This window comes from Sander lucioperca, chromosome 9 (genome assembly GCF_008315115.2).
Source record: "Sander lucioperca isolate FBNREF2018 chromosome 9, SLUC_FBN_1.2, whole genome shotgun sequence".
Lineage (NCBI taxonomy): Eukaryota > Metazoa > Chordata > Actinopteri > Perciformes > Percidae > Sander > Sander lucioperca.
Window position 1 is genome coordinate 4,281,775 of NC_050181.1, and position 23,685 is coordinate 4,305,459.

The window sequence follows — 23,685 nt, forward strand, 5'->3', positions numbered from 1 at the left end:
TGTGACAAAATCAAGGTGACCACAATGTCCAACATGTTTTCATCAAGTTTTAATAGTGTCAGCCAGCAAAATTCAAGATAGATTTTACTCAAGTGACATCCATATGCAAAACCTTACAGTACAGCATTCTGTTCCACCCCCTATCAGCCAGCACGTTAAACAACACCATGCCTGTAACGTTACACAAAAATAATGCCTTTAATTAACTAGATTGCTGCTGATGCTGATTACATACTGCAATATGCTTTCTGCAGCTGCACAATTTAGTAAAGGTAGATCCAGATCATGATTTGCGTGCACATTTTATGAGCAGCTTTGCATTTACATGCAGTTACATGTCATGTTAAACTGGAAATGAGTGTTAAAGCATGCATTCTTAACAGACTCTGCCTGCCACATATTTCTACAAAAAATGCTATTAACATCATATTATAAATCACTCCCTTCTGTGATAAGTTACCAAGTGCTGAATCTTGACCAATATACTATCAGTACTGGTACATTCAAATACAAACCAGACATTTGCGAGAGCATGCCAATTTGTACATCTATAGAACAGTGCAATACACAAAATTAATTCCTGAGACTACTCACTAATTAGTCCCTTCATAACCTTATGATTTTCATCACTTTAAGTGTCACATTTTGCTTCTCTTACCATTCATTGGACAGTATTCTCTTACAACAGGAAAAATGTGTGATATATCTACAGCAAGATGTATTGTGATTCCTCAATATCAACAACACAAGACACATGGAGATACAATGTGCTCATTTGTTCAAAAACAAAAAGGAATATGGCATTCACTGGATTTTTTTAGCTGCATGTAATTCAAATGCTTGGTTCTGAAAACAACCTGACATGAATACTACAGTGCTAATATAAATTTTAGAGCTCTTTATACAGATTTGTACAACATGACAAACCTTTTCAGACATGTTAATTCCCTCTTGTCAGCAGTCAAAGGCTGTCATGTAGCGGTAAAGATGAGGTCCTTTGCTCAAATGCTTTTTAAATAAAAGTCAGTGCAAAATAAAAGGCTTTTCATTTCTTAAATGTTTTACATTGTTATCTGCAGAGTGCTTGATTAAATAGAGCGTGTCTCCATCTCGATCTTCTCCTCTGACTGTGATGTTTCTGCTTCCTGGTGGCTGATGTTTGGCCGAACCGTCACAAGTGGACCGCCGGTGTAGATGGAGTGGAGGAAGTTCCACGTCTCTTCAGAGATCTGCCCCGAGTCAGCGCCTGCCGGTTCACGCACGCACACGCACACGCACACGCACACACACACACACACACACACACACACACACACACACACACACACACACACACACACACACACACACATAAATATCACTAATATATGCATAGTTAAAGTTACTACTACAATCCACCGAGGCTTTGCAAGAGTTGTTCTAAAGAAAAAAAGGTTTTATTTATCCATCCTATTTACATTTTTTCTTTACTTATTTCATGCTTCCTAAAAAAAAGATTTAAAACAACATCTTTCTACAGCATACAATTAGAGACAAAATAAGGGCATCAATAACAATTATAATAGTTAGTACCTTGTTTGAGTGTTAAATGGCCGTTCTTGTTTACTGTAATCTTGGAATTATCAATGGGTCCCGGTGGATCTTAAAGAGGAAGAAAGACAATTAGTTGTCCTAATTATACACAGCACTAATATGCATGACTCAATTCTAATTGTTTCAAAGAGCCATAACGTAAAAAAGCAATCTCTGCTCCCCACTTGTTACATTGAGAAAACAAATATTAGAGGAGCAGAAGTCAGAGAAAAAAATGACATTTGCAGACGTGCCAGATGTAAGCGGTTATAAATAGATGTGACAATACAAAGCAAGGGAAGCAAAAAAAATGAGAACGAGTGCAAGAAAATGAAATATATTTTGACACTTAATTTTGCTGTAGCGGGAGGGAAACTTGACTCGGGGGACTAAAGCAAACTCTTTGAAGATAAATCAAGAGAAGAGGTGGGACCTCAGTTTCTTTTGAACATGAGCAGCTTTTGAAAAGAGAATTTGGATGTCCCATATAAAAACCGCTCATTTGCCATGTTCTCCTATCCATGTAAATGAATCGACCTGACACACGACATTTGTTTTAAAAGAGACAGTTACATTAAACAAAATTACAGCAGCTTTTCCATCACCAAATATCAAGCACAACTGTCACCTGGGAATCATTTAGCCTTTTAATCAGACATTTAAACAAGATAGGGGGTGAAAAAGACTTCTGTCCAATTACCATTGTCTTTTCCTTTGACAAAGCCCTCCCACTCACGAAACCACTGCATGCTGATGCAGTATATGACCACTGGAGACTCCTCCTCCTGGAACGCCTTGTTCAGCTACAGAGGAGAGGGAGAGAGGAAATGGGGGAGGAGTGAGCAGTAGACACAAGAGGGAGGAGAAAGGAAGCAAAGGGATGGGGAGGGGAGGGGAGGAAAAAAATTAAGTAAGGATGAAAGGATGGAGAGGAGATGGAAAACCTAATCAATTCTCTCTGGTAGTTATTCCAATTAGAACAGAGTCTTAACTCCACGCTGCACCAATTTCATCTTTCTTGGAACTCTCTCTCTCTCTCTCTCTCTCTCTCTCTCTCTCTCTCTCTCTCTCTCTCTCTCTCTCTGAGAAGCCATTGTGTGAGTGAGCAGACAATAACAGCTGCATCTGTCCCAATGCATTAATGATAAGGCTTTCATCGGGCTCGCACCTCTCATCTCCTGCCGGGGTGAAGCGCACCAACACGTGCAGCCCATCAACTGGTTCAATAGACTGGAGAACAGTTTATATACACTCACATGAGTACTGGGCTACACAAAGGCTCACTGACACACAATGCATTATCACTCACACCAATTTCTAACTGTACCTGGCTAAAGCTCTATGTTCCTTGCTGCTTGTGGTTTCGCTGGTGAACGTATGGTTAAAAGACTTACCCTGACAAACATGTCCAGCTCTGATTTGCACCGTTTCTCCAGTTTTTCTATTTCAATCTGGCACGTGTGGCAAACATACAGGTGGTTGACAGCTGGGCCTCCTCCGTACCTGCAGATAGCAGTCCACATTAACTCAAGCAGAGGAAATTAACTCAAATGGGAAATTATAATGTGAGTACATTGAGTGATGGGAGCGTCAGTCTCACAGTTGGCCCTGTCTACTGTACCTGCTGTAAAGGTGATCCCACACGTTCTGCGGCAGCATTACAACCAGGTCATCGATGAATGTTGCTTTGTTGGGGGGCACACCTGAGGAAACACATTGAAACATCCATTACATATTAACAGTATAACATTTTAAAGGTGACAGTTACATCACACATACTGTGTATTTGTTAGGGATCGGTTTTGGGAACACTGTGACTACTGTTGTGTTAAATAGGCCAAGAAAATTGCAGAAATATGTTGAAGTCAGTGCTTACCCTCAGTTACCCTTACTATCTACACTATCTTTAGAGCAGTGTTTCCAACCTGGGAGTCACGGCCCCCCAAGGGGTCCCAAGATAAATCTGAAATGTCGCAAATAATTAACAGGATGAAAAAGGAAATAAAAAAAAAACATATCCAAGAAGAAACTATCACTCTCATATCCACACCAAATCCATAATCTGTAAATGGGAAAAATAAGTAGATTTTGCCTAATTTTAAGGGGTCACAAGGCAAAACGATTGGGAACCACACTACATTAGAAGACAAGTATTTCTTCTTAATAAATGTACGTTCAACAATTTGGGGGGAGGGGGGAGGAATTCTCCTGGGAAAACATGCTGCCAGAGCCCCTAATAAAGGCTTTGCCTGCCTAAATATATTTTCGTGATGACATCCTGGCTATAAACAGGAAAGTGAAAATAAACGGGAACACTTTCAGATTTGCACTGAAAGTAAAACAACTGGCTGAACTGCTCCAACATAATCATGGTTTCACTGCACTGATATTATCTCTACTTATGTACCTGACTTAGCCAGTTATGAAGTGCTGGTAGCTGCAAAGGAGGAGGGAACAACCTGTAGGTGGTTATTTACAGAACGAAACACATTCTCTGCTGCCACTGTATTCTAACTTAAATTTTTAATTCCGTAATTTCCAGCACTCTCTTAAAAGGCAGAAAGGCAGAAAAGAAAGCATGCTTGATTGGCACAAAACCATTTTACAATTCTTCCCTCTTCTCTACTAAAACGAGAGAGAAGGATCGCCTGCACAAAGAGAAGTAAAACCCTCTTCTGAAGTCTGCTATGTTGTGAAGGGAATACTCTGCAGTTTTTGTCAAAGTCAAAAATCCACAGCAAAGGATGAAAGCAAAAGCTATGTTAGGAGAAGGTAGAGCACAAATTTTCTACTAAACGCTAAGAAAAAAAAGGATTCCTGTTCTGGGAAACGCTGCGCCGGTTTCAGAATGACCACGACATAGTCACACGCACCTCCATGCAAACACAGGAAGTCGTCATTGGAAATGGGCCCCGGCTCAGCAAAGGTCTTGAACTTGTTAAGCCACTGGCGGGAGATGTAGAACTGCAGAAGGCTGGGCTCCATCATGTTGAATAAACCAGACACCCTCCTACGCTCTTTCAGTGCATCCTCGCTGCTCTTTCTGTGACAGGAACAGACCCACAGATTAATCACCAATGCAAATACATGAATGTGAAATGTAAGTATGAATATTAAAGCAGCACAATGAAACTTAAAATGTTACACAGATTAAAGGGTTCTTTTTTTACAACTGTCTGAGTATAACTATTGAGGTGTGTTGGCTTACTTATAGAAGAGGACATAGGCCTCAGCATTCTGGACACAGGATTCAGACACCTCAGTCACACTTTGGTCATCAAATTCATACCACAGATTGTTCACATCATTCCTGCAGTACGCTATGTAGTGGCCACCTGGGATCAGATAGGGTAATGCGTTAGAGCAGCATTCATAAACCTAAGAAGTACATGTAAAAATTGTCTACAGGCTAATGAATGCAAGACACTCCTCTGTGCCAAATAAAGGCGGATGCCCCAGTCTGAGCAGAAAGAGGAGTGACTGTGCCCACTCACTGCTGGCAGTGCCGTGGTGACAGATGACTGACAGCAGGTCATAGTTGGTGGTCTGGGCGGAGCTGTCTTTGGCCAGGAAAGGCTGCAGGTCCAGGCCCTCCAGCGGGAAGGAGACGTGGGTGCTTATTTTGGTGGAGAACATCAGTTCGTGCCTGAAGCGCTTCAAGTGGACACACAGAATCTAGAGCAAATTAACACACAAAGACGTTTTATTTTAGAAATCCGGTGTGTGAAGACTATAGGGAAAAAAGACATGACATGAAGTGCTAGAGTTGTCTGTATACCTCTGGCAAACTTTGCATTTTACAAAATTTGACTCCGTTTCGTAATCTAAGAAGAAAGAAGATGAAGAAGATGGGCCATCATTACAGTTCCAGACATTGTCTTTTTGTTGTGAAATAGATTAGTAGTCCAGTTCAGTATTCAGCAAAGTCAGAATTAGGTACTCACTTCTTGCATTTTTCACAGCTGTACATGTTGTCTCCTAGAAAACAAAAAGCACACAGTTATTGAGCCATCAATCTTCATGTTTGTGCTGGTAGAACAGATTTACGCCCACGTGCTCACCCTTTAGTTCATCTCTGGCAAAGAAAGCTGCAAGACAATCTTGTAGCGTAACCACTGGACCCCAGAACCAACTAAAAATAAAAACAAACAGGGGTGAATTTTACACAAAAAAGAGCAAAGTATAGAGCCACTAAAGCTTGATTGTGAAGAATATAAATAACTATAATGTACATATTGGAGCGCCTTGGTAGCTGATTGGTTACAGCGCATGCCATATAACCACAACGTCCTGGGTTCGATTCCAGTCTTGGGCATGTCAACGACATGGGTATGACATGTCGTTGTTGCATGTCATACCCCATCGCTCTCTCCCCCATTTCTACACTGTCATCTGTCAGATAAAGAATATGCCCAAAAAAATATCTTTTAAAAAAACAACAGCTATGGTTTATATATTAACACACCTCTTGATGTATTCCATGACAAATGCAATCCAGCCCTGTGGTGCATAAGCTTCCCCACAGGAGCCAGCTTTAACCAGGGAGGTCTGGTGGGTGGCGGAGTGAAGCTTGGCCAGGTCTTCCTTCCCTGGGATAGGCAACGAGATATCCTGGAAGTTCTCCAGGGTCACGGACACCTGATAGCAACAAAACACACAGACAGTTTCAGTTACAGACATTTCAATCCAATTATTTATTTATTTATTTTTTTTTTACACACTTTTGTTAGGAACTGTCACTTTGTAGCAGAATATTATTGTCATTACATCACAAATATCAAAATATGTTACATGTGTATATGAACATCAGAGCTGAGCATCAATTTTTAATAACATTCCATTATTAGGACCTTGAAATGACTTAAGACACAATGTCCCGTTCTCTAGTGCTCCCCTGCTACTGTCCCTCTCCCCCCTCTCAGCAATCCCATTCTCTTAATAGTGTCCACACTAACCCGATCACAGGTGAGGCACTGAACTGAGCTGACAATGGTCCCATCGAACACATCTGAGATGACACTGCGGTATTTCTTCTGACGCTTGCTCTTTGGTGGGGAGAATGTGGTCACTGCTGTGTGAAGGCAGAGAGAGGGAGAGAAATGTGAGAATAATGCCCGACTTTTTAAGATATGAATCTAGTTATGACTGCCTCTGATTATGCAGAAGTACCTTTCTTATGTGCAGGGTTTAGGCTGGGCCAGCCTGAGGCAGCTTTGGGTGGGCTGCTGGACATTTTGGGAATATGTCCCTCCATTGGGACTAAACTCTGTGGTCTTGTAGAGTTGGACATTTGGATGTCTGGGAAGGAATCTGGCGGAGAGCAGGCCAAATATTAAGAGAGTTTTAATACCATAAATGTGATGCTGAATATGAGAAAGTCAAAGACATTGTAGTCAAAAGAAAATATGATGTCTCTTCTTCTCCATAAATACCTGATGTTCTGCCTTGAACCTTGATGGCTCCCTGGCTGCTGATAATGGGTGTGGTTTCAGTGGTGGTGTCAACATCTTTGTCCATGTCCACTCCAGTGCTCCCACCCATGACACCATTAACTCCAGAACGGTAAAGGTCATTAATCATGTTTTTTTCCTTCTGCCATTCCCTGTTGGCCTGGATCTCATCTTGCTCAGGAATCAGCATCTCAGCCTCGTTGGTGTCTTCCATCGTCACGTTCCCGCCCTGCACCTCATTATCGGCCCGCTCGCTGCTGCCGCAGGATTCGCATGACTGGAAGTCGTTGTCTGACTGACTGCGGTTGTCCTCCTCGCGGCCGTCCTCCACCGTGATGCCGTTGGACTGGTCGTAGGGCTCAGGCAGCGTCTCCTTCAGCTCCTCGTGAAGTTGATCCATCAAGCAGCGCAGAAACTCCTGAGAGTCCTGCAGGCCAAGGGGGATGATCACAAGAAATGTTATTTGAGGTAGTAAATTAGTTCTAAGTTTTACAGTTTTTTACAGTTATTTTGGTCACAGTAATCTATTTCCTCTCCCTGAAAAGAACATTGAAATAAAACGAAGCAGCACTAATTCTTCCTAAATACAATTGAGTTTGACAGACACAGCAAAGCTTTCGCAAAGCTAATTTTTCCCAAATTACAGCAACCACTTCACCTCTTTGTTTATCCCAATTCTGCATCACAAAATCCAAAACCAAATGCTCATGAATGTGTAATCAAACTAAATGAACCACAGACATCCAATCTCTCTCTCTCCCTCTCCCAGGACCTGGGATGTTAACTTCATTCATAGCAAAGCTAATTCCAAGGCTGTGCAGCTCAGTATTGCGTGACAAATGAATATTCCACAGCTAACTCCTATGAACAAAAACTGGCAAGCGAAGAGGAAACAGGCCCTTTTATCATTTCACCACTCAGGCTTATACATCCCTTATTTACAGACACTGGACAAAGACAAAACAGGATCCAGTAAAAAGTCTTTGGAAATCATTCATATGTACTGTATAAACTCTTTTCTTTTAAGCAACGCCTGGAATCAAATCAAGCAATTTACCTTTAGTGTGTCAGTTTAGGTTTAATGTGTGCATTAGTGTGTGAATGATGAAAGTCAGAAGATGTGAGTTAGTAAATGCAAGGCAGAGGATTCAGTTTATCTGGTTGAGTGATTTAAGCCAAAGCTAATGTTATTTCTGTAAAGGAACAAGCATGGGGGATATGGAGTGGAAGAGAAAAGGGAGACACTGTATAAGACCTGCGACAACTTTATATTCTAGGCGTCAGACCCGTAATAATCCCAGCTCAGCACAAATTCATTCTTAAAGGATTCAATTCAGTTCAAACTAAAGCCATGTTTTATATTCAATGAACTCATATTACTCATATTATTCACAAAGCACAGAGGTAAAAGCTGAAAATCCACGTTTATGTCACAACTGATGGCAAACATACTGTTGAACATGTCTCCCACCGTGAAGAGTGCCTCCATGTTTTATTTATAATTAATCTGTGCGCATTTACGTACATTTGCACATTTATTTCACTGTCTGCAATAACCCACCTGCTGAGAATATCCTCTAAACATGGGGTTTATAGCTTTGATCCCCTGAAACAAGTTGGTTGGGACCACGTAGGAGGGTCTGTAATGTGACAAAACACAGCATGCTTAACAAGTATTGTAATACACAATATCACAGTGAAGTCTTGTGTGATGTAAGGTTTGCAATTAAGACCAGAAATGGGATTCAGGTTTGGCTCTGGAGTCATATTCTAAACATGGGAAATAATGAAAGTGACCACTGAATTATGAAATAAACTGCAGCTTGTGGGCAAGCTCATATGCTCTTTCAAAGTCAAAGAGGAGTGATCCAAAGAACTAAAAAAGTGACAACGCCTACCTGTTCTTGTGCCACAGGTCTGACACTAGTTTCTGGTAGCTTCTGCAGAGTGCGGGCTTCTTGTCTGTCCTCACCATGCCACCACATTCCAGAAAGAATTGTGTCAAGGGCGGGCTACAGTGGAAAGAGGGATAAATACTGTATATCATATGTGGGCACCAAACAAGCTTGTACTGAGACAGATTGATTACATTTACCAAAAAAATTGCAATGCCGTGGCTAATTTTCAAAAACCTGCTAATCCTCAATAAGCCCAAGAGGAGCAGATATAATTCAAAGTACAAGCTAATGTTTTATTTTTATACTCTGTTATGTCTGCAAATACCCGAAGATCTGCAAATGATCTTAAGTTTAGTATGTTTTTGCTATTACATTCATATAGGTCACTCCAAGCAGAATATGACAAATGGAAAAAAGGAAATCCAGAGAGATTCAAGTTCAGCATTTCTACATAAATGCTGTCTTCTGCCTGTATTTTTGATTCATTTTGTTTCATTAAATCGGTATTTCACTCTTGTAACAGCACAAATTCCCGAAGGTACTGGGGCTCATGCAAGAAAACACCACACGCAGCTAAAAGTTGAAGGACATTGGAAAAAGCTGAAAAGAAAAACAGCTGAGGGGATTTTACTTGATGGATACAAACGGAGTGGACAGGAATTTGCGACAAAGAGACAAACTACAGAATGAATAAGGCATGGAGCGCTCCCTTCCCTTGGCAGGAGAAAAGTCCTTCGAACTGAATAATGACCCAACAGTAACTGAAAGAAGCGCTTACACAAACAGACATCAAAGGAAAGTTTCAGGAAAGGTCCCTCCTTTCCGCAGCTGCGTGACTCAGTTCCTCCTATTTTTGGAACGTGATTTAGATTGCAAATTTTGACCCACATCTATTTTTTTTTTTTTTTTTTTTTTTAACTTGTATCCAGACTCGGCATCATCTGTTTAATTTAAAAGTGTACCAGCTCCCCCCTGGGTAGATAGTAGGAAGGGGTTTACTGTGCTTTGCTGTTCTATGAAAAATGAAATAAAAAGTAACAAAGTAAAATAATAACACAGCCTCAGGCTCTGCAGTGGAGCCCTAATTTGAGGGACCACACCAACAACCCAATCATAGAGAATGTATCAGAAGGATTGTCAATTCAATAAACAAAAATACAGCAGACTGTAACAGTAAGTAAGTACAGCTTTATGTGCCTCATAAAAAGACATTGTGGGAAAAAGAGTAGAAGAAGGAACAAAAGGAAAGAGCTGATGTTCTTTTGTAACAGAAGACCCTGCAGGGAACTACAAAAGGCCATTTCTGCCGTCTCAAATGGTGCACTGCAGCAATTTTCACTCAGCTGCTACTCTCCCAAATGAGCGCAGTAGCCATGGTGTTTTTTTTCAGTCAACAAGAACCAGGCAGTGAATAAAACCGAAAAATCAATATTGTGGGGTAGACAGGTAGATGTGGAGACAGTAGGCAGGTTAACAGAGACTCACCAGTTGGACAGAGCCTGGAGGGCAGCGTTCATGTAGCACGTGTTGCCTATGTTCTTCAGCCCCGTCAGACCTGAGGGAGACAGAACACACCGGGGAAATTAAAACAAGCCACTCATCAAATGCTTGTAAATTTTGATGGCAGCCAGAAAGCCTTGACAATTTTAAGATCACCCACTCCATTTCTAAGATTAATATTTTACAGCAGGAGCAGAAAAGATGGCTACCTAGTGTATTTTAAATCAGCTACTGTGGCACAGATAGCGCATTCATCTTATACAAGTTTATATATATATATTTCAATATCCCCCCCCCCCCCCCACATCCCCCCAATAATGCTATACATTTTGAAACTAAATTACCAAATTACTACCAAAATTATTTGAGGAACGTAAACAGAAAAAATTAAAATAAAAAATAATAATAAAATGCTGCTGGCTACAGCTTGAGTCCCGGTTTTTTAGCCTATATTTGTTTACATTTTGGCAAATTGGAACCATTAAAATTATGCTGAATTAAATGTTAGTTCCTGTTTGCAATGTACCCATGAATTTAAAGACAACGATCACTGGAGTACTTTGACACTGTGTGATGATTCTCAGGCAAGAAAACTTATAAAGAGTTAAAGAGCCTTTTTTTCTATGATTTCTAAGAAGATGTGTATCATGTCTGTGTGTTTAGATTTGACTAATTTATGACTTGGGGCAATCGGGTTAAAGTTGCTTAATTGCCTCACAGTTCATAAACCTCGGATCTTATTTGACAAGCCTACTCTGCGGAGGGCATTAGTCTTACAAAGCTTATTTTCCTTCTGATCATATGATCTGCATTTGTAACAAAAATAACCAAGGCAGTGACTGGTGCCAATGCCTGAGCTACACCACATGAGGTTTGACATAACATATGCCATTTGGTGGAGCCTGTGTGTGTGTCTCACAGCACTTAGTGAAAACATTATTTGCATTGGTTGCTCCAGTGGGACTGAAACACTCAGCATTGAAGTGTTAGTGCTAGGCTCAACCCACAGAGCTACACAGAAGCGGCCTGTAGTCCTTCTTCGGGACCATGTGTGGCTTTCTGTTGCCTAGAGATATTGGGGTGTGTCTGGCCCTATTGGTGCTCAGCTTTTAACAACAAAATGGCAAAGTGAGGTGTTCGTCACAACTTGTACTTTAAAGTCTGACGCACAAATTAACTGCTCTTATTCATTTAAATTATATTCTGTGCTTCGAAACTAAAGCAACTGCTGATTACTGAGCTCCTGTGTTTGAGAACTTCAAATCATCCATGCAATGTTCATTTTTTTTTCATACTTGCATTAAGAGCTGATAGAATGTAATTACATTTTAGTCACCTCATAAACTTCAAAAGCAAATGATTTAATTATTAAAAATTATCATCTGTGCAAGAAACCTTTTTTTTAAGGTAACTTTCATTTGCAACATTTACATTTGTATCCCAATGTACATTTGTTGACCTTGTAGCTGATATTTGTGGGTACAACTACCCTTGTATAACCACAACATTTCAGCAATTAAACTGTAACAAACAGTGTCTCTAGGGATGTGTCTGCTGTGCATATTTTCTGTATTGTGTTGCTTTGCTAGAGTCTATTATAAACCAAATCTAGCGTTACGGACAGCAGCATCTCACTGTCGGTTGGACTGACTGCTAGTTTTGGGTGGTGTCCTTTTCTTTTGTCTGTGGCCTAACAGATAAATGTTGTAAATATGAAAGCATCAAACATGCTTTTTAGATGAATGAGATGAGAGTATATACAGTAGTTCCTCATCCCCATTTGCTCAGCGCCGTTAAATTCTAGTAGAAGTAGAAGTTTTTGTAAACAAACATTGTGATTGGGTCTATATAATAAGTCAAACTGCCATTCATTTTGTGACAACATGAACACTTCTTCTGTGTAAGCTGACCTCTGGCACGCAGTTCATCCTCCTCCTCTGTCTCCATGTCCAGGTCTTCACAGCCTCCATTAGGGGGCACTCTCAGAGAGGTTGGGCTCCCAGGGGCCCTGCTGTCATCCTGGAGCAACCACACAGCACACACACACCTCATCATAAAACTCTTGTCTAGTAAATGGATAACCGCATACAGTTTGACTGACAGTTCAACTGTCACTCAGGATAGACTGGTGGAAATTATTATCGTACAGCTCTCATAAGTATGATGGAAGAGCACATAGTTATGTAATAAAGTGAAAATACAGTAAACATGCAATGTTTTTTCACACAACATAGACTTGCAAACAGAAAGGTTTAATGTTGCATATAATCTAAGTACTTGCTGCTGTTCAATATTAAACCTACTTTATGACACTGCAATTAAATAAACCATGTAAACTGTAAAGACAATAAAACAGGATAACAAACCGAGGGGAATGTGGCTCTTACCTGTCCAGCATTCTGTGGAGACGGGAGGGGTTTGCTGGTGGCATGTGGCGAGTGAGGACCTAGTTTCCGCTCCAGAAAAACCTCCTTGCCGCAGGCGTAGCACCACACCCGAAGCGTGGTCAGGTTCACCGTAAGGTTGTGCCTGGTCTCCTGCACACAAAGTTGTTAAAGAGTTTGTGAATAGACAAACCCGAATGTGTAAACAAAGTAAAACAAAGAAAGACTGTTAATATTTATCCAAGAACAGTTAATAAAGCACATGTGAACTTTCTTTTCAAGGAGATGCTTCTTTATCTTCAACACAATCTACCAAACAAACATCTCATTAGACAATCCAGAGGTTGATTTTGCTCTTATATGACAAATACAGGTGTGCCTGCTGCCCAAATCTATAGTGTATAAAGGAAACTTTTACGGAAGATTCTGGCACAGCGACTGTAACAGTATAGCTAAACAAAATGTTTTCCCTCAAGCATAGCACAGGAAGACTGAAACTCTGCAACACATATCAACACATATCAGCTATTTTTGCACACAAAAACTGACTACAAGTAGTACAATTATAATCTACTCTATCTATTTTCTGATTTGTATATTTGTAACTATTGCAATGTGTTCTCATTTTGTTACAATTTCTGTCCACAATCACGTAAATAAGGTACTTAGGCTGCAGTTAACAAGTATTATAATGTATATTACTGTCAAGTAATTGTTTGGTCTATGAAATGTGAAAAAAATTGCATTACATTTTCAACTATCTTAATGCCTTAATTAGAAAAATGAGGAAAAATCCAATCTTTAAGGACACCAATTTTCTTTGTGAATGAATAATGTATCGTAAATAAATAAATGTTTTTCCTTAAAATACAGGGAGCATAAGTAAGTACACCCCTATGTTAAATTCCCATAGAGGCAGGCAGATTTTTGTTATTAAAGGCCAGTTATTTCATGGATCCAGGATACTATGCATACATGCAGTTCCCTTGGCCTTTGGAATTAAAATAGCCCCACATCATCACATACCCTTCACCATACCTAGAGATTGGCATGGGGTACTTTCCATAAAATCATCTCTCAATGCAAATCAAACCAGCTATTAGGCTAACTGAAATAAAACCATGCCAGTCTCTAGGTATGGTGAACGGTTTTTTTTTAAATTAAGGCATTGAGATCAATTTCCTAGTCATTTAGTCAACTTTAGCATGGGTGTCCTAATTTGTTCACATGACTGTACACAAAACTCAATGTTTTTATTTGACTAAGTATTTTCTTAAGAAGCTGGCGTTCAACACTAGCACTCGTTTCCTCCCACCTACTATGAGATTTCTTGCAAGTAAAAAAAAATCTACCTAAAAATACACTACTGTATCTTTTCAAGATCTTGGACACCAGTTCTGAGCTGAATGTCTCAGGTTACAGGTTTGGCTGGAGGCAGAGCAGGTAGTTACAGCAAGGCAGTCTTATTGGGGTGGAAACATGGCCGAGTTCTGCTGACCCACTGCTGCTCTGACAAACACCAGCAGCCTGGCAGGTCGACAGGAGACTTCACGTGAGCAGCAGGCAACCAGCAGACCTTGCATTATTCATCAGGGCTGCATTAAGCCTTCACACAGCGGGAGCAGGGCTGGCAGAAGGGGCACACCAGACTGAGCACGGCCATGAAACTCCCCAGCTTCAATCATTTATGAAAGTTCACCAGGTAGGGCATTAATAACAAGCTGGATTTATAGGGCTTAGAGGATGTTCTTTTACCAGCCCACATACTGTTTTGAATTACAATTAACTATTTTATAGCTTTTGTAGTTATAATTTGTTATGTTAATTTACTTTTGGTCTACTAAAATATTCAACATCATCACTAAAAAAACAATTGTATTCAAGCCAAAACAAATCCTGAGTGCTCCTTCAGCGCACACATAATAATACTTGAGAAATTAAAATGATGTAAAACATACTGCATCAGCAGCTCATATAAATACATTGCAAAACTTTTATAGTGTTGCAGCACCAGCTTGCAGTGTGTGATCTTATGATTAAGATAATCAAGACGAGGCAGGATGGGTCTGCTAAGTCTCCTCTCTAGCCCTCAACATTGAAGACATTACTGACTGTAATCAACAAGCAATAAGAAACACCAACGGCCACTATTCTTCTCAGTGGATTTGCGCATTTGCACAAATGCATGTAAAACTGCTCAACTTGTAGCCCATAGGAAACTGTAAGGCTGTGGTAACCTTTGAATCATTCTATCTGCAATATGGAGAATTTCCAAAGTTTACCATTGGTTGAATTTGCCTCAGAAGACATTTTTTGTGTGATGTTTGAAATACAATCTCCATGTAAATACTAATTATTTTGTTACCAAAAGTACACACAGAAGTTAAACTTCAACTTTGAAAATTAGCGGATCGAGCTGAAACCTTTAACTCGACGCTGTGCAACAGACACTCATATTTACTTGCAGTATAGTTTGACTGGCAGAGGCATCTGATCCAACAGCACTGCATAGTCAAGAGATTCAAATGTTTCCCTCCCCTCAGGGTCTCCAGAGCACTAATTAAGCATGGCCCTCATTCTTACAAGATTTAAAGATGGCTTCTGTGGAAAGAACACAAAAGGCGGCTGGCGAGCTGCATAGACCGATGCCCTGGATAAGCGGATGGATAAAATTCACTAGTAATATCATTTAAAATCAGCCGGCTAACATTAAATCTATTTACCAGCCAGCTCTGTGTCAAAAATCTGTCTTTCATCTGGGTGTTTTCTGCAGAGGTTAGAATTTGAACAGGACTTTTCTTGACAATGGTTTGAGCAGCTATGCGGATACTAATAGGCAGCACAAATTACATTTACGTTTGCTCTCATATTCCTCCATCTCTTCTTCATAACCCACTTGGCCCTGGCGTGCTGGAGAAAAAGCCTTAGTCAACACTGGGAACACCAGAGGCAAAGCTTCAGAGCAGCCAGGAGGGGCAGATACTGTAACCAAGGAACAGACAGTGCTACTGAATCTCCCTCACTTCCCAGAGCAATGGCAAATTAATAATGGACTAGTGCAGTGCCTGTTGAAAACATGCCTGTTTGTAAAGGGCCAATTGCTTGGCCTCCTGTATTGCTGCTTGCAGCTTTTTCGAATGTAACTAAGTACATTTACTCAAGAACAGCACTATATAATTTTGAGGTACTTGTACTTTACTTGAGTATTTCTATTTTATGCTACTTTATACTTCTAGTCCACTACATCTCAGACAGACAGAGATTCCTTCCTTTATTAGATAGACTAGTGCCCGTTCAAAACATGCCTGTACGGAATGGGCCAATTGCTTGGCCTGCGTTATTACTGCTTACTCATTCAAACAAACTCACACTCAAACTGCGCTTCTTTGCTAAATAGGCATATAAGTCTCTTGATTTGACATAACCACCGCGGTCATAAAGATATATTAACGATTACAAAGTATTTTGGTTGGCGGTAACGTTTTTCAAAACTTACACAGTTTGAGAAGCAATGGCAGAGTTCCTGTTCCTGTAGGCTATCCGCTAGTGCTCGTTGACTCCAGGGAAGAATAGTTCTGTTATAACATTAGTATATCCAGCTTCCGGCAGCAAAAGTGAACTGATATTTATTCACACAAAAGTATGTGGAACGATAATACACATATTGGGTATGTAGTGTATTTCGGATGCAGTGGCTGACTTCAGTGGCCTCTAGGGCTGTCCTCTGAAGGTCCAATATTCAAATCATCAGTCGGTGACCCCTCAGTCGACTGAGATTCTTCAAGTCGTTTTTTGTTATTAGAGTGAGCGCTCCTTGCGTCAACACCGTATGCCCGTGTTGACGTCGACACGTGTATCGGGTAGGATCTAGCGTTATTATTATACATCCATGGTACAGGCAGCTGCAGAACTGGACCCAGGATGAGTCTGAGTGAGCTTTCTGCTTAGAAGTGGTGAATCACAGCAACTTCATACGATATAGTGTCTGGCTTTTGCTTGACACCTTGTGTCAGCAAAAAATATTGTTAGTGTTGTGTAAGCTATTTTAATGAGTTGCCTCTTAGAGAAATGCTCTGAGTGAATTTAAGTTGGCTTTTTCTTGTGAAGGCTAAAAACAGAAGAAGTGAACCTAGCATTCAGCGATGCTTTTGGTTCACGCTGGTTCCGATTACGGAGCCTGCATGTGGTTTTCTTATTATCCTCGGCTACAGTAGTTGGCACGCATTAGCTCAGAGGGCTAACTTGGCTTGTTTACTTTATTATGTGAACGTCTTTGTCACTCTGAACGTCCCGCTGAACCCCATTAAAAAAAATCTGTCAGCGTGATGCATGTAACATCTTTGTTATTGTTCTTGTACGCATGCGTCCGACAGACAGCTTGAAGGACTCACTCCCAGAAATTCCTTCCATTATAGCGTCGACGGACAGCTGGACAGCCAGACGGACTCACTCACAAATATTCCTGCCTTATAGTTTGATGAGCCACTGCTGAAATTGCACTGAATGTGGAGGTGTCGGCAGACAGAGCTGGCTTGATGGTTTTTAACAATGCGTGCACTTCAAAAGCCTAAAGACGCACATGCTGGCTCTTACATCGCGGAGAGACAAATGTTAAAAATAAAGCAGTGCCGGAGGCAATTTTATTCCAAGTCATGGCTCCTGGGACTCTGAAGTGGTGTTCCTGTCCTGTCCTGCCATCTGTGCCTCCTCTGCCTCTCTACTGACACCTCCCCTCCTCTTTCGGTTACATCTTTTTTCAATTCACCATCACAGTCCAGACTTTAAGATGTCCACCCTTTCAGTCACATCCCTTCCCTGCGCTTTTCTATGCATTCATTAATATTTCACGGCTGAAAGGCATCACTAAGATCTCTCACCTGCGAGTGCACAGTGCTGTGGTCAGTGTGAGATTCTCCACAGCCTACATATGCACAGCCATTCTGGAGAGAAAAACAAACAGAGTATGCAGAAATCCAAAAATCACAAGTTTCTGGTGAAGAAAAATCAACAGGTTTTTCTTTGCCGGTGAGCATTGCCCTACCTCCAAACACGCCCACAAATTTGGACCTCCAACTTTACAGTCTTGACACTGGCCCTAGAAAAATATGAAGACACTCAGGTTAGAGTCACGTTTTAAAATGAAACTCAGCAAGACAGCAGCAAAGTTCCAAAACAGTTTAGATTCAAGCGATATAAAACAAGTTATTCAGGAAGGGTTACTGCAGGTCCTCTGAGGGTAAGGTTACATTTAAGACTTTTAAGTCCTTTTTAATACCACATAGAATGCAATTTACAGTTATATCTGTTTCATGGTCATACTGGCCAACGAATGAAAGTATTATGGAAATATTTAGTCAAATGAATGCGAACTGGACCCAGATAAGTGGCCTGAAATGATGCAAGGACAATCACACTTTTAGTTTATAGCTGTATAAGGTCTCCCGACAGCCAGGAATCACATACAAAAACATTACATCAGGCTAGAAAAGATATTTCTTTTGAAAATTAAATTCAAGACTTTTTAGTACCTTATAAGACCTTTTTTGAGGAAAGTGAATTCAATGCTTTTTAAGACTTTTCAAGACCTATAGATACCCTGTTATTACTTTTTTTTTTTTTTTAAAGAGTGGTAAGTTATGAGGAGGGCAGGGGACGGGGCCATGATAGAGAGTCACTCACATGGGATTTCTGAATGAGTTCCTCCTTGGTGATCTCCCCAACAGAGTCCAGATGGGGGCAGTCACAGCTGGAGGCCGGCGGCATCACTCACCCACAGGTCTGAGAGAGATAAAGGGAGAGAGATGGAAGATAAAACACAACATTCAGTACACAACTTGCATTTTAAGTCAGGTGATCTATACAACATTGTAGGACTTTTTGTTTTTAAAAGAATGTTTATCAACCCCACATCTGGTACTTGATAGAGTAATGGGAGATATATCCAAAGAACAGCACAAAGGACAAATAAAACAGTCAGGCTACTGTAACCTGAGTCACCATCCCCACAACATAAATTTGTCCATGCCTGCATGACTGACAAATTCCTCGTTATCAGCCACTGACACGCCAAGCAGCTCATCACTCCACAACTGTCAACAACTTGTGTAGAACAAGCAGTGTCTGAATGTTGTCGCCATAAATGATTTTAGTGATGACAATGCAGAAAGAAAGCAGATCGACACAGACTGTACAAACAAGTCAGAACAAATCTACTGTAAGCTCAAATAATTTAATTCTTCTAATCAACCAAGCTCAACCAGTGAATCTAAAAACATTTCTATCTTCATGTCAACGCCAGTGATTTTAGTTAACTTGCCATGACAGCAAAATATAAAAGAATGGCCAACTCCGAGACAAGCTCTGCATACTTGCACAAACGTGAGACATGTGCACAACTTAGAGGAAGTAGCACATGGGTGTTAACATGCGCAATAGTAACCCCCGATTATGCTTGAGTTTTGGTGGATTTTGGTTAAGTGCATGTCAACATCATATCCTGGTTTCAGAAACCTAAATAACCCCCAACTTTTAATTCAATTTTATTTATAGTATCAAATCATAACAAGAGTTATCTCAAGACACTTTACAGATAGAGTAGGTCTAGACCACACTCTATAATTTACAAAGACCCAACAATTCCAGTAAGTCCCCCAAGAGCAAGCATTTAGTGCGACAGTGGTGAGGAAAAACTTCCTTTTAGGAAGAAACCTCGAACAGACCCAGGCTCTTGGTAGGCGGTGTCTGGCGGTGCCGGTTAGGGGTGTTTAGGTTTAGAAGTATGCAAGAGGGGTACACCTGATAGAAACAGCGATACTGCGTGTAAACACATTATCCAAGTTTCTAATCACTGCCTGCCATATGTGCAGGTGCATCATCAACTTAAGTTACATAGTTAATCAGTGAACTTAAGACTGTGGTTGTAAACAATGTGTCGACAATCAACACTCAGTTAGTAGAGATAAGTGTCAGGAAGTGTTAGCACAAAACCATAATACTTATGTTCTGATTGCCTCTGCTGACCAGCTTTGTAACATACTGACAATGACCAATAATTCTTTAGAATTTGAGAAAAAACCCTACCAAACCTTGCATCAGATTACCTCGGGTGCTGGAAGATTTGTAGCGTAGTTTTTACATTTGTACCCAGTGGTTAAAATTAGCACCATCCACCACCCAAATGCTGGTAAAAATATGCAAGTGGCTAGTAGATTTGCTTCACTCACCAGCCAAAAAAACAATGGTTATATATTGAGTGGCTGGTAAAATTTGGACATTCACTAGCCATTTGGTCGGTGGACGAAAAGTTAATTTTGAACCCTGTTTGTACCTATCATAAAGTACTTTATACCTTTATGATGGACTCCTGCTGTACTTTTTTCAGTGTGTATGAAAAGAGGAAGTTCGGCAGCTACCCGACAAGACGTATAAGCCCTGTACAGTGGGATGACAGGAAACCACTGGAGGTTTCTATTTATCATGCTTCTTGAGAAGGCCGCCTTCCCATCTCCTCTTCAAATGGAAACAAGGCTCATGCACAGCTTCATATAGCCCTTAGGGGAGCAGGGGGTTCGCTTGAAGAGTGACAACAAAAGACATGGGTTACTTGGAGTCTGTCTATCAAGAGTCCTGTATTTGAAAAATGGTTGCATCATAAAGCAAGCAACTGTCTCAGTGTGAGCAGAAATAATTTCTCTTAAGTGGCAAATTATACAAGCAGGGCTTGACCAATGGTTTTAAGACATATCCTCTCAGGGGAACAGGTATATCTGTCAGCAAAGCACTTTTGATAAATGCTGTGAATTAATAGGTGAAAATGTAAAGAAAGAAAACGGGAAATAAGAAAGTGAAGTAATTATCATATACTGATAAAGCATTTATCAACCAGCAGATTTATTCCAGGAGTCACAACAGCTGTTAATATTTTACTATTTATCTATGGCTGTCTTAAATGTGTAATAACAAGGTTGATCATAATTACTTTTTTTGTCTTTTTTAGCAACTTTCTGAGTAAAAAGGCTTCTTCAGACCAAAGACTGTACGCTTCAGACCTAAAACTTGTAATGTCAATGTGTCACCCACAAGACCCCAGATCATTGAACATGTAACCACTTTGCTCATGGCAAAGTGACAAAGTATGGACCTTGTTAGAGGTTGCACACTGGCATTCAGGCTTAGAGGCATGTTCAAGTGTCAATGGAACAATGACAGCAGAGCCCAGCATGCAGCGCAGTACTGTGCTGCACATGATTCAGCATATTTAAACCACATCAACATGGTAAAAACACATGGCCTGAGTGTCACAGCATACACCAACCTACATAAGACCTAAGATGCACAGCTTTGGCATGTAAGACAGCTGATCAAGCCAAAAAAAACACACACAAGACATCACACCTGATATTTTGCATGATTATGGTTGATAAAGTGGTTATTTGTGTGGTCAGAGGTCCACAAATGCTGCTTGTTTGCAGACACATGACATGTTTTTCTGCCATGCAAAGAAGTGGAGCAAGTAGCTGATCCTTAATTAAGTTCATGTTCAGTCTGTACAAGTCAATATGCCTGTTTCCTCTGCAATGCTCATCAATTATGCAAACTGGTTTACATAATGTAGAGCTTCTTTATTTTGAATACCAAAAAGTAAATCCAAACAAATTGATAAGACACAAGGTCATCTACAGATATATTTGTGTTAGAGGCTCCTATACTGTAATTGCCCTGGACTTTGGATGCACGCGTTCAAACGGTCAAATTAACCAACTCACTGTGCCTCCAACAGTAAATCACTCACTTATTACAGCTAGTACACACCAGGAAAATCGTATTAGCCGGTGGTTTTACAGTCAAGCCTTCGGCGATTACCCAAGGTTGGTGGAGAAGAGAATATATATCTTTACTCTTGCACCATCACACGCAAACCATCCTTACACTTTCACTGTCTTCAAAACCAACATACTCCAGGTTTGACTCTGCACAAAGAGGTGGTACAGTTAGGGTGGGGCGTTGACCCGAACCAGGCAGTGCACATGAATCAGATAATGCCAGATTCCGTGTTATCCTAAAGTTAATTTATATGCTAAATAATAGTACATTAACACTGCATGGCACACAATTAGTAAACCTAAGTACCCTAATAGCAAACTTTAGCAAGTAAAGCATCCAACAAAGGGTAACTGTTAATATTAGCCATCATGTTGAAAACGTAATGTTAACTGGCAGTTAATGACATCTTAACTAACTAGCACCCAACTTATTTCGGCCAGGTTTTCAACTAATAGCCAGTTTATACTGTGGTAGATATAATAAAGATGTTTGGCTTTGGCCTTGTCCACTGCTCAAATTGAGCTGTCCAAACCAGACGAGGCGTTGACAGCAGCGTCACTGGCTGACTAGCAATCTTTCGCTGTTAGCCTGTTGGCCAACTAACGTTACTGGTCATCTCACGTTAGTCAATAATTTGCTTTGCAAGATAGCCATAAATTAGCTTAACGTTTGTAATAGCGTTTAACGCAAGCGGTGAATATATTTAGCAACGTGAGATAAAATTGGAGATGGTTTGCTATTGAAGACCATCTTGCGAGTAACATGCTATAGCTAATGTTAGCCACTAGCCAGCTAACGTCCCTGTATTAGCTACATGATCACTGGCGATCCCACAGTGACTACACCGGAGTCAGCGGAGAGCTAGCTAGCATCCTGAAATAATGTCAGCCTCGATCCTTACCTGCGCGATAAAAATAAAGACACGACGTTTCTCAGGTAGATCCAATTGTACTTGATGTATAAGGCACAGATTCAGTGTGTATTTAAAGATGTATTTCAAAGGGCAATCAAGTCACATTAACGATAACCGTTCCTGTTGCCCAGCGTGGTTGCTAACGTTACAGCTGTCTCCGCCCCTTTTCCGGTAAAAAAAAAAAAAAAAGAATCACATATAAACCCTTCCCATCCTACTGTAAACATTACATTAGATGTTTACATGTATGCCCTTTATATCTTAATAGCATTATAGTTGTATAGTATCACAATGAGCAACTATTAATTACCTTAAAAATGGCACCGATAGCACTAAGTGTTATTTTACAAGTTATGCATAGGCTACCAGATGTACAGTTTATGATTCAATGTGAAAAATAATGTAAAATGATGGGGGACAACACACAGTAAACCCATCCCAAGCGCCATCTAGTGTTTTAGGGGCATTTTGTGATACTAACAGAGAAGAAATACTCTCTGCATAAACTTAACAAAATAACCTTTAACATCAAAATGTGTTCATTTTAGGACAAAATATGTTTAATATGTTTTATGTAGCCTATTTAAATTTATTTTTGCTAAATTGACTGTCAACCTTTGACTTGAATTCTAAGATAGTTAGTTATAATTTTAACTTTTTAAGTGGAAATCATGACATAAATGAATAAGTCAAAAATGTATCTTACTGCAATAAGTCAAAATTAAGACATGCTAAGTAATTACTCTGAGATAAGTAAAAATGTTGGCTTTTTAAATATTTGAGATAAAAGTAAAATATTTAACTCTTTAAAATAAAAATGATGGGATATAAAGTCAAAGAATTATCAAAGAGTAAGTAAGTCAGATGCTTGAGATGATAAGTCAAAATGTTGGTGTTTTGAATAAGACTTATACCAAGTGAAGTCAAATATGTGAGATAATAAGTAAAAGAAAAAAAAACATTTTTTAATAAAAATGATGACATAGAAAGTCAAATATACTGTATTAGATACATACAGTCTATGATTAGATAATAAGTCGAAATATGACTTTTTGAAAAAGTCAAAATGATAGGTTCTAAGTCAGAATCATAATTTTGACTAGTTCCTATCTTATACATCCATCCAACCATCCATCTTCTTCCGC

The 23,685-nt window shown here is 40.1% G+C and overlaps 1 protein-coding gene across 3 annotated transcripts; it reads right to left on the reverse strand.

The window, feature by feature from the left end:
* Positions 1 to 32: 32 nt before the first annotated feature.
* usp33 (ubiquitin specific peptidase 33) lies at positions 33 to 22,746 on the reverse strand. 3 transcript variants are annotated; one of them, XM_031294359.2, is made up of 25 exons: positions 22,529 to 22,721; positions 20,153 to 20,375; positions 18,484 to 18,582; positions 17,846 to 17,899; positions 17,682 to 17,744; positions 12,808 to 12,957; positions 12,331 to 12,439; positions 10,406 to 10,475; positions 8,921 to 9,034; positions 8,584 to 8,662; positions 7,005 to 7,449; positions 6,742 to 6,882; positions 6,528 to 6,643; positions 6,038 to 6,210; positions 5,634 to 5,704; positions 5,517 to 5,550; positions 5,351 to 5,396; positions 5,067 to 5,247; positions 4,781 to 4,907; positions 4,446 to 4,615; positions 3,194 to 3,275; positions 2,967 to 3,075; positions 2,273 to 2,375; positions 1,573 to 1,641; positions 33 to 1,249 (listed from the first exon to the last, which is right to left on the reverse strand). In XM_031294359.2, exons 3-25 carry the CDS (start codon positions 18,565 to 18,567, stop codon positions 1,089 to 1,091), a joined length of 2,751 nt encoding a protein of 916 aa, XP_031150219.1. In that variant the 5' UTR covers positions 18,568 to 18,582; positions 20,153 to 20,375; positions 22,529 to 22,721; the 3' UTR covers positions 33 to 1,088. The 3 variants fall into 3 exon arrangements, with proteins under 3 accessions (XP_031150219.1, XP_031150217.1, XP_031150220.1); XM_031294357.2 differs by lacking the exon at positions 20,153 to 20,375 and having other exon boundaries at positions 22,529 to 22,746; XM_031294360.2 differs by lacking the exon at positions 20,153 to 20,375 and having other exon boundaries at positions 33 to 1,246; positions 22,529 to 22,745.
* Positions 22,747 to 23,685: the final 939 nt, after the last annotated feature.

Coding starts and splice junctions, on each gene's coding strand:
- usp33 (XM_031294357.2), bottom strand. CDS start 18,567: ATGCCGCCGGCCTCCAGCTGTGACTGCCCCCATCTGGACTCTGTTGGG. Junction 5,705..6,037: donor GTCATGGAATACATCAAGAG/GTGTGTTAATAT, acceptor TTTTATTTTTAG/TTGGTTCTGGGGTCCAGTGG. Junction 5,248..5,350: donor AAATGCAAAGTTTGCCAGAG/GTATACAGACAA, acceptor AATTTGCTCTAG/ATTCTGTGTGTCCACTTGAA.